General features: G+C 62.3%; 1 protein-coding gene across 1 annotated transcript in view; it reads left to right on the top strand.

Annotated features, from left to right (window-relative positions):
• Positions 1 to 4,205: 4,205 nt before the first annotated feature.
• Positions 4,206 to 16,838, top strand: part of Igsf21 (immunoglobin superfamily member 21) — a 163,095-nt gene continuing 150,462 nt past the window's right edge. Inside the window, exon 1 of the mRNA XM_026400855.2 lies at positions 4,206 to 4,275. Coding sequence (XP_026256640.2) covers positions 4,206 to 4,275 — 70 coding nt within the window. The remainder of the gene's footprint in view (positions 4,276 to 16,838) is intronic.

Genomic DNA, 16,838 nt, shown 5'->3' with positions numbered 1-16,838 from the left:
TCTCAGAACTGAGGAACGGCCTCGTGCAGCATTTCTCAAATATATTTAGCCATGGACCCTCTTTCAAGGACTTTTTACTGCAAACTTACAAAACAAATGGTCAGTGGGACTCGGTTGGGGGAATGTTGGTTTCCAGTTTTTCCCTGTCCTGGCTGGTCCTGCCCACTCCCCCGGGGCCTGTGAGGCTGAGGTCCCCTGCCACCTGAGATTCCCGGGGTCCCCTGCTGGGGTCCTCCTCTGGGAAGACATGAGGGGACCTGAGAGTGTAGATGGGGCCTGGGTCCCTTAGAGACACAGAGTTGGGCTTGATTCCACGTGGCTGGTTCTAAATCGGTTTGGGTCACCCCGGGAAGGCGTGGCTCTCTGTTGTGTTGAATTTAGACAACAGCAAAAATCTCAGTCTTGCCCGGATCCAGGATGGGGGGGGGGTCCCAGCACAGACAGAGGCAGAGGGCAGGGTCGGGAGGGACCAGAGGACTGCGTGGGGGAGCTGCCCAGGTGCCAGGGGGAGAGGTGGGGAGAGCCGTGGGGAAGGTGGACCTCTGGTCTCGAGTGGAGGCCCAGGCGCCTTCCTGTCCCTGGCCGGATTCAGCACTCGGCCTTCTTCGCCACCTTGGGCAATTCTTCCTTATCTGTGAATCAGACATAAGCAAGTTGTCACGGGGGGCTTTTATGGGGATTGATTGGCACAGAGAGGGTGAAAGTGCTGGACTCATCAAAGTTTTCCCATCAAATGTTGACTTCCCTGGTGTGTGTGCCTGTGTGTGCACACGCACATGTGTATGGAGACCCCTGTGCGTGTGCGTGTTGGCCGGGAAGGCCTTCGAGAGCTCTGTTCTGAAGCTCTTTCTGGGTTCAACTCTGCCTCCATTACTGCTGTGTGTGTTGCATGACTTCTCTGAGCCCCGATTTCCCCCTGTAAGACAGGGATCATGCTGGTGCCCCTCAGAGGTGACCATGAGGACTCAGGGGTCCCTACCCGCTGAGTGCTTTAGCAGTGCCTAGAGAGAGGTCTTTTCATAAATGCCTAGCACTCTTAAAATTCGTGAACCCCACCAGCAGAGCCCTCCGTCTTGGAAGGCGGATTGGGAGAGGCAAGAGATGCCGCATCTCTCCCTTCTCCTGGAAGGAAGCGAACTAGAGGTCACAGAGGGCCACTTTGACCTCTAGGGTGTTCCCTGGAGTAGGGTAGGAGAAACTTGCTTTGGGCGGTAGCGCCCTCTGTTGGGACAGCCCTGCACAGCACCACGGCCAGAGGTGCCCCGCCGTGCTCTGCACTTCCCTGTCCCACTGTGACTCACGGGTCTGAGACTCAGGATGGCAAAATTGAAGCCCTGCCTCTGGCAGCAGATCCATTAAGAAACTTAAGAAACAGAGGCCAAGGAAGGCTTGCTAGGGGAATTAAAAGCCTTGGCTGCCCTGGGTGACTTTTCTTTGGCTAAATCACCGTGTGCCCACTGTGAACCCTGTTAAAGGTGCTTTGGGGCCACCTTGCTCTGGGGCTGAAGAAAAGGTCCCAAAGCTTTGTTCATGGAACAGGACGGGGAGGGCTCCTCCAGACCTCCAGGCGCAGCGTCACTATTGGGAGTCGAGCAGGTGGCACAGGCCTTTCTGGGAAAATCAAGTGGGCACCTGGGCAGGATGTTCCTCTCTGATGGGCCTGGCCAGGTGCACAATCCAGGTTCTCTAGAAGGTTCTCTGTCTCCTCCCAGCACCCACCAAGGGTCAGCCTGGTGCTAGGACCCAGGAAGGACAGTGGACAAGACATAGTGACGGACCCTTGTTCATTGATTGACCCATTCATCCACCATCCAACAGATGTTCACTGATGGCCTACTGTGTGCCTTTTAGGAGAGATCGGTCATTTTAATATAGGGGGATGTTTAAAAAAAGTGGATCATGAAGGGCCTGAGGCTGCAGGAGGGTTAGCAAGGTCCCCAAGCCCCAGACCCAGTCATTTGCCGGGGAGCACCGTCCCTCAGCTACAGGTCTTCCTCCTCAGTGGCCTGTCTCCAGACGCCATTCACGGTGGGCACCAGAGTGGCAAGTGTCTGGCTTTCTGCTGCCCCTGGGTGCGCGTTTTCAGGGGTATGGACCAGACCTGGAGAAGCCTCACCCATGAAGGGGGCTAGAATCGTCTGCTCCCCGGGCCTCTCCTCCAACGTCCCCTGCCTGTCTGCCACTGACTCCCAGCTAGGCCCAGAGACAGGAAGGTGGGCACGGGCACACTCTTACCTGAGAACTCAGAGCAGCCCCTCCCAGTTTGGTGCCCTTTCCCAGCCAGGGAGCCCCTTCCACAGAGGGTTTGGAAGTGGGGACAGGTTTGTGGTTCTGCTGGCTTTTTGCTGGGCCAGAGGTAAGAAGTGGGGGTGGGGGAGGCAGGCAGGGACTGTGCCCCTTGGTATGGCTGGGTCAGTCCAAAGAGAAGGTGGGGGAGAGGCGACCCGGAGCTCACCCTCAGCAGCTTGGAGAGGTGGGGACTTGGCTGCGGTGGGGATGGAGGAAGCAAGGAAAAGCTAACCCAGGGGAGAAGAAAGGGCCACAGCTCCAGTGTGCAAGCCACATCCAGCCCAATCAGGCTGGGAACCAATTAGTCTGATTCAAAAAAAAAAAAAAAAAAATCCACGTAGGGACAAACTGTAATCAAACACCTATTTATAAGGGTTTATTATGATCATTATTATTATTTTACCAAGAGGATCATTCTAAAGCCTGTCAGGTGAACGTATGCTTTCAGATCTTCATAAATGCAAATCGCTGCTTCCCCCAGGGCGAGGAGCACGCAGGAGCTGCAAACCGGCTGCCTTGGGAGGCCAAGGGAGAGGCTGGGGAGGCCCAAGGCAGGGAGCAGCTCGCGGCCAAGGGGCACCTTTGTGAGTGGCAGCCCAGGGGCCACCGCTGCCCCCCCTGCCCCTGCCCCCCAAGGACTACAGGAGGTGGAGCTGGCTATGTGCCCTGAGGAGGCTGAGACCTCCACACAGCAGGCCACAGAAAGAGTCCCGAAGCCAGGGGTCTGCGGAGACCTGGGTTCTGAGCGCAGATTCAGGGGTCTTGCCAGTCTAGGTTCCCGCCCTGCCATGTTGAAATTCCATGCTCTGCACTTCCCCTGCTCATGGTCCCCAGTTGCCCAGGGATAGGGTGCATCTCTCCTCCTCCCCCAGAGGCCAGCCCAAGGCCCCTCAGGCTTCTGTCTGTGGGTGGTGTTGGTGGGAGAATAATGATAAGACCCAAGTCCAGACCTGAGAAAAGGTGCCAGGAAGGAACAGCCAGTCCCTTGCCCATTCCTGGCTGGACCCAAGAATATGGCTAATCTATGGGGAAAGGAAATGAAGGGTGTCGTTCCATTTGCCGGGGACCCTGGGGGAGGGGACAGCCATGCAGGAAAGCCCCTTAATCCTTCCCATCAGGGCATTCGTAGGTGGCAAGATCAGGACCCTGGAGCCACACCCTGCCTGCCTGCTCCGAGGCTGCCTCCTTTCATCAGGCTGGGGGCAGGATGGGGGTGTCCCAGGGACAGGCTGGGTGGAGGGGGGACCGGGTAAACGTGGCTTCCGGAGAGCGGGAGCCGGGTCATCGGGGGAGGGTCACGAAGCCGAAGGCAGAAGCGAGTTGTGATGTGTGCGCGCGCGGGAGGGCGAATTTAGGGTGGGGGGAGGGGAGGGGAGAGGAGGGGGTGAGCGCTGCTTCTTCTCCCTGCAATAAATCGGCTTAGCGGCCGAGAGCCGAACAGCCCAGAAAGGATTAAAGAAAAGTCTGTATAATACAGCGGAGAGCGCGGCGAGGGGAGGGCGGGGAGAGGGGGAGGGACGGAGGGAGGGCGCGGGGAGGGGGCGCTCGCGCGGCCGGGAGAGGCGGGCGCGAGGCTCGGCGAGCGCGATTCGGCTCCAAACTCCGGCGCTGCCGCCGCCGATCGGACTCCGGGCCACGGTGGGCGCCGTGCGCGGCGAGGACCCGGAGCCTCTGCGCGCCCCAGGAGGACGCCGCTGGCGAGAGGGTCGCGGCGCCCCGCCGAGCCCGAGCCGAGTGGAGCCCGGCGCCCGGCGGCCCGGCCGCGGCGGCATGGGGGCGCCCCCGCGGCGCCCCGCACTGCCCGCCACCGCCTCGGCCGGCGGCTGGAAGCAGGAGCGCGCCTGAGCCCATGGCGAAGGGACCCGCCGCCGCCGCCGCCACCGCCGCCCAGCCACCGCCGCCAGCTCCCGGGCACCATGCGAGCCGCCCCGAGCCTCCGCGGCGGCGTCTGCCTGCTGCTCGCCGCGATCCTGGACCTGGCGCGCGGTGAGTGCGCGGGCGCCCAGCGGGAGCCCGGCGGGGGGACGCGCGCGGGGACCGGCCGCCAGGGAAGGGCCCTGGCCTGGGCCACTCCGAGTGGCTCGGGGTCCGATCATCTTTCTGGCTTGCGGGCTTGTGGAGCTGGTTGGTTTGGCGAGGTTGAGGATGTCGCTTTTGGAGTGAGCGCTGGTGGGTCTGTGCCAGCGTGTGTGTGTGAGAGAGAGAGCGTGTGTCTTTGTCGTGTCCATTTGTTAGGGTGTCCGGGAAGGAGCTGTGTGCGGAGAGGGTGCGGGAGGTATTTGGAGATGCCGGGGTGTGTGTGTGTGTGTGTGTGTGTGTGTGTGATGGTGTGAGCATCTGAGGGGTACTGGAGTGTGTGGATCAGTTACATGAGGAAGGTGCCGGCGGGAGTGTGAGAGTGTTTGGGGTGTGAGCGTTCGCCAGCTTCTTCATGAGGGTGTGAAGTGTGTGCACTCGTGACATCGCGTTTGAGCGTGTTAAAGCATGGTTCTGTGAGGTGTGGCGTTTCACACGTGTCCCCAGTGTGCTGGTCTCTTTAGGGGTGTGTGACGATGGCTGACTGTATTTGTGGGCACAGGAGGTAGGAATGTGGCACTGAGGCATGAGTGTGCCCATCTGGGAGGTGTGGAGGTGCAGGTGCAGGAGGGTCGTATTGCTTGGTGGGCTTCGAGTGTGCTGTGCGACCGAGCATGGGGTTCTTGTGTGCATGGATGCTCTGGGACTGAGCAGGGGTGCCTGGCTCTGTGTGTGTGTGCTGCGCGCCCCACAGTATACTTGGTCCCAGGCTAGGCTGAGTCAACTGGAAGGAGGCCAAAGCTCCTTGGGTCGCAAATGGAGAGCCAGCTAGCCTTGGCTCCACAGCTCCAGGGTGCAGGGTTCGGGACTGTGTTGGGGCTTCCAGCTCAGCGCCGCCTGGTGGGTCTTAAATGGTGGCAGAGTGGAAGCTGGTGACCAGGCACCTTTGGAGCAATGAACAGAGAGCAGACGCCAGGCTGTAAGCCCCTTAGAAGGGAGGTGGGACAAGCCAAGAGCTGTGGGTGCCAATTTTCGAGGGTCCAGGTCCTAGAAGGTCCTTTCCTGTCCTGGGTTCCCCTCTTAAGCCAGTGGCAATTCTGGACAGGTCCAGAATCCTCCCTGCTCAAGTCAGCACAGGACTCTGTCAAGGAGGTGGGGTCGTGCAGTGGTGTCAAAAAGTAGCCACGGTGACCAATAGGGCCTGGCCTCTATCCCAACTGAGTGTTGGAGGTGAAGGGTCAGCTCTGTCCTCTGCCACATTACTTGTCCCACTGAGAAATGCCTAGCTAGGCTCTGAAAGTGCCTGCCAGAAAGGGGTACCCCCAAATAACCCCGCCCCCTTCCCCTTAGTCTTCCGAGAGTGCTGTTTCTGCGGGTGGAGAAGCTGCAGAATTTGAGCCGGGAATGTGGTTGGTCCTGTTGGCAGAGAGGGGGAGGGGCTGGTGTAACCCAGAGAGAAGGCAAGCCTCTACTTCATCCTCTGCCCTTAGAGCGAAAGACTTTGCAAAGAGGATCAAAATCTCCCCCTAACTTTGGGGTGAGGGCTCCCCCCTTCGGATGCCTCTGGAGGGAACGATTATATGGGGGGGGGGGTCCGGGTTCCAGCGCTTCCAAAGGGCGCTGGGCTTTGTTGAGATGCACTGGAGCCCTCACCTGGACATTGCAGGGAGCGGGGGTTGGGGGCTGGGGACGCGAAGGGAGCACCCCTTCCTCTGCCCCCCGAGTGCGCGGCAGAAAGATGCTGCAGGGGTGGGGGCGGCGATGATGAGAAGAGCTGGGTGGGATCCCCGGCTCCGTCAGAACCCCACCCTGCGAGCTCTCCCGGGATCCCAGAGCAGCGTTCTCCTGGCTGCCCGGCTGCCGAGAGCTGACCGCCGTCCTGGCGCCTCCGCTCCCCGCTCCCATTGCTCGCCTCTGCAGGCTGCGGGAGGCGGGGGCTTCGGGCGCGGGGGGAGCCCGCGCCGCCTGGGCTCCGCGCTCGGGGTGCAGAGCGCAGACCCACATCGCGGACGGGAAACTTTCCGAGCCTGGGGCGCTGGGGGAGGTCCCGGCCGCCGGGCACCCTCTCTTCTCCGCAGAGGAGACGCGAGGGCTGGAGGGTGGGGTCCCCCTTCCCCCTTCCAGTCTGTGCGGGCGATGCCAGGCGCGGGGGCGAGAAGGGTCCGCTTGAGATGCCAGAGGCGGCTGTGCCGGAGGAGGGCGCCCTTCCTGAAGTGGCCGAGAGCGTGCACCTGGCTGTAGGTTTCGCAGGGCCACCTGCCTGGAGCAGCCTTGGAGCAACGCGAGGGCAGAATCCAGGTCCGCCATCCAGAAACGTGCTGGCCCAGTGAGGGGCGATGGCGGTCACTGCTGGGGGAGGGTCATGGCCAGGGCGCCCTTCCCTGCTCTGCCCCAGAGGTGGGTCGGAGTGGGCATTAGCAGGAGGAAGGGGCCGCTGCTCACCGTGGTGGCGGGGCCGGAAGATCCTCTCCTGGTTGCCCGCCTCCAGCACCAGTCGCTCCCGAGGAGAACCCACCTTTTTCTGGTCTCCCAGATTACCTAGGAGCGCCCTGGGGTGCTTTCGACCCCGCTGGCCCCAGCGAACCGTGCCTGGCCACTTCTAGGAAGTCCTGCACTTGTGCCCGCGTCCTGACCCAGGAGAGAGGGGGGACCATGGTGGAGTGTAAGACGGGTCCTTGGACTCGGCTCTTTAGGCTCTGGGGGACATTTTCGGCTGACATCTGTGGGCGGGCAGACCCGGGTCGGGTCTGGGGTTGGGGGTGGGGCGGCTCCGCCACTTCCCGCTGCGCAGCTTGGTGTCAGCAGGTGGGTGGGCTGGAAGGGCTGGCTGGCAGGGCGAGCTGCGGCGCGGAGGAGACTGCGGGGGCTGCGCGCGGCTGGCAGGTGTGACGACTTTGTATTTTATCCTCTCTCCGCACATGCCCCCTCCCCACTCGGTGGGGACTCAGGCATCGCTGGGCTTCTTCTCCAGCCCCAGCCAGGGGACCCCAGGCCAGGGCAGGCCGCCCCGCCCCGCCCCCACCCGGCCCCGCCCCTCGTCCAAACCCCACCCGGACCACCAGGCAAACCCGAGCTTCTCAAGAGGTTGAACTAATATAATTTTTTTTGCCTATGAAATGTGGAGAATGTTAGAGCTGGAGCGACCTCCGAGGCCTGTCACTTAAGTAGTTCTGCCATGCCCGTTTGCAAGCAAGAGAGCCCTTCCAGAGGGAGCAGATTTCACCCCCACCCCTCAATCCCAATGCCTGGAGCAGGCTGATAGGCTGGGCGGTAGTGCGGCCGTGGTCGATGGGGTGATGAGACCCCACATCGAACCAGCCTTGCACACAAGTCGCTTTAGCAGTCCCAGATTGCTCGCTTCCTAATACCAGAGCTGTTTTTTTTTTTCTTCTTCTTCTTTTCTTTTTCCGGTAGCCCCGATTATGTGGACCAGCGCAGCTTGTCCAGGGCTGCTGGCTAGCTTTGCAGACCTGTTCCTGATGCAGGACGGATCTAAGGTCCTCTCTTCACAGATTCGGAGAGGGAGTCTTCAGATGTGTTAATGACAGAAACACAGGCTGCTTTGGCGCCCTCCTGGTCTTGCCCCAGGCTTCCTCTGGCTTTCCAGTGTTCTGGCTCTGGCTGCAGAGAATTCTTTGAGCAGGGCGTGTGAGCAGAGGTGGTCAGAGGCCATCTAAAGGAAGTCTCAGATCCACCTGGCTGCTCTGATTTTTTCGGAACATGGGCCGGGCACACACTTGAATCTTGCTACCGTCTGGCAGGCAGGGCAGAGTGGGGCGCTGGGGAGGGCGATGGAGGAGTTCGATGGCTCAGGTCTCTGGTTCACAGCAGCCCCTGACTTCAAAAGCAGAGGCCAACCAAGAAGAGGCCACCAAGTTGTTGGCTGGGTGTCTTGGAGTCCAGTGGCTATGCACCCTGGGAGTCAGCAGCCCCCCTCTGCCACATCCCCAGGCCACTCAGGTTCACTTGTTCGTGCCCCCAGCAAATGTTTGTGGTACGATCTGCCAGGTGTGATGCTGGATGTTGGAAATGGGGCCCTGACCGCGGTAGGGAGCCCCGACCTCCGTGGTGTTCACAGCTCAGTGGGAAATTGATTCATCTCTTGGAGGGAGGAAGGGAACCTCAGACCCTAATGGAGCTAGGCATCCTGCCCAGTGCATATCATTCTTGTTTCTTTGATCCTTCCAAGTACTCTGAGAGGTAAAATGAATCCTAGTTTATAGAGGAGGAAACAGAGGTTCCGAGAGGTTAAGTGACCTGTCCAAGGCCCGCCGGTGGTGAACAGGGATGATTCAAACACAGGACTGCCTCCCTCCCCAGCCTGGGCTCCTCCCCTGCGTGCTTCCCTGTCTCCTGGTGAGAATGGGCCTGGGTCACTTTCTGGGCCCCATGGTGGTGCCAGGTGGCCAGCTCCCTATCTGCATGGTTCACTGTACCCAACCTCAGGTGAGGTAGAATTCTTTGGTATTGTCATCTTCACAGATGGGAGAGGGAGTGTCCCTAAGAGACACTGTCATCATCAAGAGAATGAATGGGTGTGCACTGTGGGCCGGGCACATCTAGCCGAGGACGGATGGGCGCGGCCCACATCTCAGAGGGGGAGGGATGGGCGTGCTCCTGGAAGATGAGTGGCGGCTGCTCCACCCCCCCCCCCCAGGTTCTTTTCTTCTCCTTTTTCCACGGATGAGCCAGGCCAGGCTTTGGTGCTGGTGGAGGAGCTGGAGTTCCAAACCCAGGTCTGAAGCAATTGGCAGGCAGCTGCTGCTCCTGGGGAGGAGGCAGGGCCTTCCCTGAAACCATCAGTGTCGGTGATGGTGACAGAAACACATGACATGGCCTCCTAAGAGGCGTCTGTCTTCAGGATGAAGTTCCTGGGAGGGAACAGGGCGGTGAGCTCCCACTTTACACCTTGAGTGGATCCAGGAGCGGAGGGGACGTGTTCACCAGGGCAGGGGCCACAGAAGGGGCCCAAGACACACTGTGTGGAGGGGGGCAGGGGGCTGGGGCCAGGGAGCTGGGGGTGCAGGGAGCTGGGGTGCAGAGAGCTGGGGGGCAGGAGGCTGGGGACAGGGAGCTGGAGAGAAGGGAGCTGGAGGTACAGAGAGCTGGGGGGCAGGAGGCTGGGGCCCAGGGAGCTGGGGACAGGGAGCTGGACACCTGGTCATTACCGAGGCTCAGGAGAGAGCCATGTGGGGGGAGCCATCTTTCTGAGACTCAGATTTGATCCCACCAAGCAGAGGAACTGGGGCTGGGTTGGTCCACGGGCCTTTCCCATGCCCCCTAGGCCCACACAGATTTGCTCTGGGGGACCCCCTCCCTAGATTGCACATCGTCTCGGTGGGTGGGACTGTCAGGAAAGGCATCCCTGAGCTGGGCCTGGCGGTCACCCTGTCCTAGAGTCTGAATGTCGCCCAGTCCTGAGATGGAGAGCCCTGGACAGCCCCCCTTGGCAGTGGGGTCCCCTAGACACTGTGTCACTTCTGGAGGCTGAAGAGGGTCAGGTGAGGGAAGCAGTCATTAGATGGAAAGCTCTCGGCCAAGTCCTGCAGCTTGGACGCTTGTCACTGTGGGAACGGCGGTGCCAGAGCGCCTCGGGCTCAGGCGGGCAGGTCCTTGGGTCCTTGCCACCAGCTTCCCTGGTCATTCTATCAATGGCTTTTTCTGGCTCGAGTTGTCAGAGTCAATTTCAGCTGCGCACATGGAACGCGCCTCACTTGAACCTCGCTAGGTGTGACGAGTGGTTGTGCTCACTTGGTGACAGCGGGGGATGGGTCCTGGCTGGCTGGCTGGAGGTGACTGAGCCCTTCCCCCGAGGCACGAGGCTCACTGAGTACAGTCTGAGACCCAAGTGGTTTCCTCCTAGTGAAATGTGGGGTGTCGCCTGTCTTATTGTGAACCCCAGCACCCTTCCCACCAGATCCTGCTGCATGGAGGCTGGGACCCCATTTCCACCCACTATTGAAACTTCCTCCCAAAACCCTTAGTGGGTGTGCAAGACCAGCCAGTCATGTTGGGTGAGTGTGAGTCAGCTACCTTTGGTCTCCTGGTGTAGAAGAGAGCAGAAAGTGAAGCTTTCTAAATAAGGCTTACAGCATGTGGAATTCAGGCTGGATTCCCTGGTGAACTTCCTGGCAGCAAAGACCTGGTCCTGGAACTGCATTCTCTTCTGAAGACCGTTAGATAGAGTGGTGGGGGCTTCATGCCAACCTGGGTTCAGTGCCTGCAAGCTCACCTGCCTTCTTCCCGGCCAGCACGCTGCCCCATTCAGCTCCGCGGTCTGGAAGGGGACAGGCCAGCTCCTCAGGAGCTTGTGGACTGACAATCCGAAGCCTGAAATGGGGGCTGTGGCTGTGGCGGCTACCTGGCCAATGGCTCGGCCTCCATCCTCCCCTGCCAGCCGGGTGGGTGCTGGATCCCCAGTCGCCAGCAAGGACACCCATGGGCCCTGGTCACCCAGGGAGACCAGCAGAGCCCCACAGACTCGGCCTGCCCAGAGGCTCCACCTCCTCCCCACTCCCGCCCTTCCTTGGCTCTGAGAGCACACACCTGCCCTCAGCCAGCCTGGCTCCTGCCTGCCTCCCAGCCTCTCTCCCGGAGGCTGCCTACTTCCTCCTCCTCCCACTCCACCCCACCCCACCGCACCCCACTGATTCAGGTCCCCTCAGAGGGCTGCAGGGACACTGGGGGCAATGCTCTGTTAAAATGCCCTCTGAGCTCCTGAGGGCTGGCATCCCTGCTCGGGGCCTGGCTCTGAGAACAGGTCTCCTGACACGTTTGTTGAACGACTGAATGACCCACGTCTCCCTTGAGTTGAGGTTTTGCCCAGACTCTGGGCCCAGGCTTGTGTCCTGCCCAGCTCTGTGCCCTCCAGCGGCCATCTGAGGGCTGCAGCGGTAGCCAGAGGTGGTGGGAAGACCAGGCGGGGGCTTCCGGTTCCCTCTGGGCTCTGCGTGGGGAGGGGCCTGTCCGTCACTGGTGATGGGGAGGTGAGAGGAGGGACGGGTGGCAGGGACAGCGTGAGGACTTGAAGTTCTCGTGGGCACCGCCATTTGGGTGAGGGCGTGAGGCCTAGAGACACCTGCCCAGGTCGCCTGCGGGGTTCGCCCCCGGCCTTGTGCGTCCCTTCCCAGCTCCGAAATCATCCTGCTGCCTGGGCCCGGCCGCCTGGGCCCTTTCCGTCCCGGGCACAGGTGCCTGCAGACCGGGCTCCCGCAGGTCAGGCCGTGAAGCCCCGCAGCAGCCCCGGGCAGGCTGGTCCTCCGCCTGGCCCACAGCCAGGGCCACCGCCTGGCAGGGTGTTCTTGGGAGGTCACCAGGCCCGGGTCTCGGTTTCCGCGTCTCCTCGGGAGGGAGGGTGCTGGTGGAGGAGGGAGGCCAGGTCTTGGAGCCCCGGGGTGGGCCCTGCCCTCCCTCCTGACCCCAGGGGTTGGCTGGCCATGGAGACCCCCGAGAGCCCGGAGGACCCAGCCTTGCTTCTCCCTCTGCCGGGGACTGACCGGTCATGCCCTGGGCTTTGGTGCCCAGGGCACGGCCCTCCCCCAGGACTTCAGGGCGCCACGGCCCCTCAGACACACTCCTGTGGGGACAGTAAAGATCACCTATGATTAGGTGGCCAGCAGAGGACCCGGGGGTGACCGGGAGAGGCCAGGAAGGCTCTGAGGAAGGGTTGGAGGTGCTCCTGACAGTGCGGGTGGGTGGGCGGGGCCTGGAGAGGGCGGAGGTGCCCTCCAGGGTGGGCCGGTGACCTGGGGGGGCAGCGCCTCACTGGAGAGTCCGGGGTGAGGCTGGCAGCTGCTGGGGTCCTGCCCACCTGCCGCCAGGGTCGGGGAGGGGGACCTCAGCTGTGGCCTGGGGGCAGCTACAGAGCTGGGGGCCGTGCGCAGAGGGGCTCCGGGAAGGGGAGGTGGCTGTTCTTGGCCCCCGAAGCTGGAACACTTTAGGGCCTCCACGGGGTGACACGTGGTGGCTGGGGCTGTCCTGAGACAGTGGCCTCGAGAGGAAATGCTGTTTGGGGTGCTGCCCCCTTTGCCCAGTTCATGCCTGTGAGGGGAAGTCCGGCTTCTCAGGCCCTGGCACGATCACACGCCCTGGCCCAGCTGCCCCCACCAGGAGGGGACAGAGGAGGGCCTGGGGAAGCTTCTAGACCCCCACAGGCAGGAGCCTGGGTCTGCCCGGGCCTCGGGTCCCATCTGCCCCACGGTCCCAGGCGGGGACTCAGGGAACCTCCTCGTGGCCTTCAGCCATGGTTTCTCAACGACACAGTGGCTCTTCACGGTGGCTGTGGGAGGGTCCATGGGTGACGCGTGGTGTCCCCACGCACAGTGCCCAGCACACAGCAGGGGTTGCCAAAGTGGTGGCGCCTGCCTCGCGGCGGGCTCCCCTCTGCCGAGTGTGAAGGGGAAGAATTGTTCTCGGAGGAGGGGACACAGTGCGGTCCCCACCCCGGAGCACTCAAGAACCTTGGGAACCCACGGCTGCGGCACCACAGTGTCGGAGCCCGAGGGGCTGGAAGGGACCTTCACGTCCCCCTCGTCAGGCCAGGGCTCTGCCCTGAGCCGATCCCTTTGCCCCATTTTAAAGCTGAAAACACTGAGCATCGCAGGGGGACGGGTCTGCCCCCTGGTGCCCCATCCTGGGGCCCGGCCTGGGGACACTCCCTCAAGACCCCATGTGAGGGGGCACTAGGTCCCTAGAGTGGGGTGGGGACTTGGCAGCGCTCCATGGGGAGTCTCCCCGCCTCATAAGTCACAGGCGCAGTCGCGGGTCTCCGAGGAGGGCGGCCACTGGGCGCTGGTGGGTCCTCTGCCGGGCTCTTCCTCTGCCTCTTGGCTCTCTTCCTGCAGAGGCACCAGGGCTCCTCGGACGGCTCCTTTGTCACCGATCCTGGGTGCTGGCATCGTCTCCCCAGATGGCCTCTTCCTCCCGTTGCCGAGAGCCCCCCGAGGAAGGTGTCCATCAGAGGCCCTGGCCCCTGGGGGGAGGCCAGGCTGGGCGGGAGCAGGCCAGCCGGGTCCACGGCTCACCGCCCAAAGCGCTGGGCTGGTCAACTGGGAATTCAGGCCCCACAATAGCCAAAGGCCAGGTGCCTGGCGCCACAGAAGCAGGTGATGAGCTGCTGATCGTCAGCAGGCACCTAATGTCCCAGGCAGGGGCGGAAGGAGCGAGGGGGTGGCAGCGACGGCCACGGCACAAAGACTGCTTTGTTCACTTCTGCAGCAGAGAAGTGGGTCGGAGCTCAGCGTGGAGGGCAGCCGACGACGGCAGCGATTCCCAGGGCCTGTCGCCTGGCTGGGGAGCTTGAGGTGGGGTGGGGCAGAGGCCCGGAGCAGAGGGACTGGTTCTGGGGACAGAGAGCCTGCAGCTTCCTGATTGAGGAAGCAGGACGGGCCCTCCACCCTCCCTTCCTCTCCTTCCTTCCTCATTTCATTTGGGCCACAGATACTCGTTAGGTGCTGCCTGGGGCCAGGCCTGGTGCTGGCTTCCAAAAATCCAGAGGCGAGTGGCTTGCCCTCACGGGGCGTCCCCTCTAGAGCTGCAGCCTCAGTACCTGGCCACGTGTGGCTATGGGCGTTTAAATTAAAACTCAATCAGGTTCCTCAGCTCCAGGGTAATGGGATTCAGTGCCGTCGAGTTCCTCGGCCACACCAGACGCCCTTCACGTGCTCATGGGCCGCTGGGACATTTCCATCTCTGCACCAAGTTCCACAGACAATCTGGGTCTAGGACACGGCTTCCAGCCGTGGGCAGGCCCATGGCCATAAAACACCAAGGGGTCACTGAGGGGGACAGACAGGCTCAGGCTTTTGCTACTGTGTCTTTAGTGTCCCTTTCCAACAAAGATAACAGGTGCAGGCGGCCAGCCCTCCCCGCGGAAGCAAGATCTTCCTCCAGTGTTCTGTTTCCAGCGTAATTATCTTTTCCGTCGCCCTCTGTTTAAGACAAGAGATGTTGGTTAGCCATTTGGGGCAGTGATTTAAATTCTCTCCTTTTTTTAAAAAAAAAAAAAAACAGCTTTATTTAAGTAAATAATGAGTCAAGTTAGGGGAAAAAAATGTTAAGTACAAAGCGGAGCAGGTGGCACAGAGATAGGGCCGATCTGTGAAGGTGGCGGGTGTGAACGGCTGCGGTTAGGCGCCAGCTGGGGCGCGGAGGGGCCTCCGAGGCAGGCAGAGCGCGGCTTGGGTTCAGCGCCTCCCTGTGAGAGTTCTGTGACTTTGGGACCAGTTGGTACACTTCCTAGGATCAGGTTCCAGCAGGGAAGGACCTGCTTGCTCTGGGGCACCAGGGAGGGCCATCAAAAGGGCTACTGGCATGGGTTTGGGGAGGCAGCAGGGGTGGGCAGCCCTCGGGAGCAGGGAGCCTGTGGCCTGTGGAGTCACGGAGAGAGAGGGCTCCCTGGCAGCATGGCGTCGCTGAGGCACAGGGCTTCCCAACACCATGGTGTCCTGAGCAGAGACCCGCAATGATCTCCTGGGGACCCGGGAGGGAGCCGGAGGAAAAGGTATCCCAGCTTCATGCATCACTTGTTGGTGCCACCCAGAGACCCACACCCCCTGGAGTCCATCCAGATGGAGGGACAGTGCACAGGAGGTGGTCAGGGGGACAGTGACTGGGTGCAGCCCTCGCCTGGTTACAGGGACCCAGCTCTGTCCCGTGAAGCCTCAGCTTCCCCCCCGTTTATAAGGGGAGGGCTGTGCTCCGACAGAGCCACCGGAAGGATGCCGCGAGACCCGGTGCTGGGACTAGCGGCTGTTTCTGTTTTCAGCTCTGACAGGGACAAGGTCCCTCTGCCTGTGGCCCGACCTGGGTGTCAGGAAGTAGCATCTGAGTCTGGGGCTTCAGGAAGGGTGGAGCCGGCGTTTCTGGGGAGCATGAATCCCAAGGGGCAGAGGTTGGGGGGTACTGCGGTCTGCACAGGGGAAGCGCCAGCACCCTGCGCGGCTGGTAGTGACCCTTGTGGCGCGTCACTCCTGCTCCGCTCTCCGGCATCCCCGCTCCTCCCCGTTCCCGTCCGGCAGGCTGATGGATGGCTCCTCCCCGGGGCGCGCCCATCCGTCATTCCCTGGTCTATTTTCCACCCTATTTCCCACGGAGATGTTCTTTCTCCTCGGATCCATTTAGGTCATCTCGCCTCCCGTCCCCACTGGCTCTTCCCCTGTGCAGCCTGATCCACATCGGTCACCCAAGGGGTGACCGCGGGCCCGCTCCTCCTGGGTGGGAAAGCAGGTACTCTCCGGCCTCCGGCTGCTCCTGGAGGAGGCTGCCCTCCCTTGCTGGTGGGGAGAAGGGAGGAGACGGGGAGGGTCCACCCTGGCCACCGGCGCCTCCTCCTGCTCCACTTCTGGAAGCATCTCCTCGGTGGGGAGTAGCTGGAGTCCGAGGAGTAGCCAAGTGGACACCAACACTCCTTGGGAAAGTGTCCCCCGACAGCTCCCTGGGCCCCGGCGTCTGAGCGGGCGGAGGCGGCCCCCTCTTGACCCTCCATTTTCCCTGGCCGCCCCCCCTCCACCACCCCTGGGTGGCAGGCTGCATGGGGCCTCTGCCTGGTCACCCCTCAGGGATGGCCCAGCCTCCCGTCCCCTTCCGGCCTTTGCGGGGGCCCCACGTGCGAGCTGCCATCGCCGTCCTCATTTCCTGAAAGTCAGGTTCAAGTCACTCCTCGTTTGGGTTTGTCTTTTGCGGAGGAGCTGGGGGGGGGCGGGGCAGCGGGGGACAGGGCCTGCTCCCCCGACGGTCCCCGAGCTCCCGGGGTGGACGTGTGGCTGGGTCTCAGCAGCTTCCCCTCATCCGCGCAGCACCGCAAGCCCCTGGCCAAATGCCAGCTTGGAGGGGAGGCCGGCCTCGCCGCCGTGTGCCCGGGACCTGGTTTCAGCGGCTCCACTTCCTGTCCCTCTCTCACCCCCCGCCCCGGGCTTGGGGCCTCCCTGGAAGGACCAAGTGGACCGCGGGCACCATGAGGTGGAGGGCTCCCCGGAGGGGACAACCGAGGGGCAGTGACGCACACCCTGGAAAGGGCCTGGGCATCTGGCGGAGTCCTGAAGGGGGAAGGGTGTGCGTGTCCCAGGGACGAGGTGGGCGGCCGCCGACACGGGACACGGAAGGAGGGCGTTTGCCTGAGCAGCCGGCCCTGAGTGAGCTGGAGGTCCTAGGTGGACCCCAGGTCCGCTGGCCTCACCCAGGCAGCCTCCTTTCCTACTGCTGCCGATGGCCCCAGGCCGACAGGGAGGGGACGGGTGTCAGGGCAGGAAGCGGAGCCGACTCACATCCAGGTCCCCGTCCTCGCCCCGCAGCAGGGACAGCCACTGGGCAAAGAGCTGCGCTTAGCTGTGAGATCTGGAAGGATTTGGACCTGGAGTCCAGAAGGGGTGTGGCTGGGTTGAGCTCATTCCCCTGGGGCCTCCCTGGCCTCGCCTGGGGAGTGGCCCCCACAGCGAGCTGGCTGGGCCCCGGGCACTGTGACACCCTCTCAGCCCCCAGGTCTCTGCTGCTGATACCCCTGTTTTGTAGAAGACATAGCAGCCCAGAGAGGTTAA

Source organism: Urocitellus parryii (assembly GCF_045843805.1).
Source record: "Urocitellus parryii isolate mUroPar1 chromosome 11 unlocalized genomic scaffold, mUroPar1.hap1 SUPER_11_unloc_1, whole genome shotgun sequence".
Lineage (NCBI taxonomy): Eukaryota > Metazoa > Chordata > Mammalia > Rodentia > Sciuridae > Urocitellus > Urocitellus parryii.
Note: the sequence above shows the minus strand (reverse complement) of the source record. Positions and strands in the feature narration are given on the sequence as shown.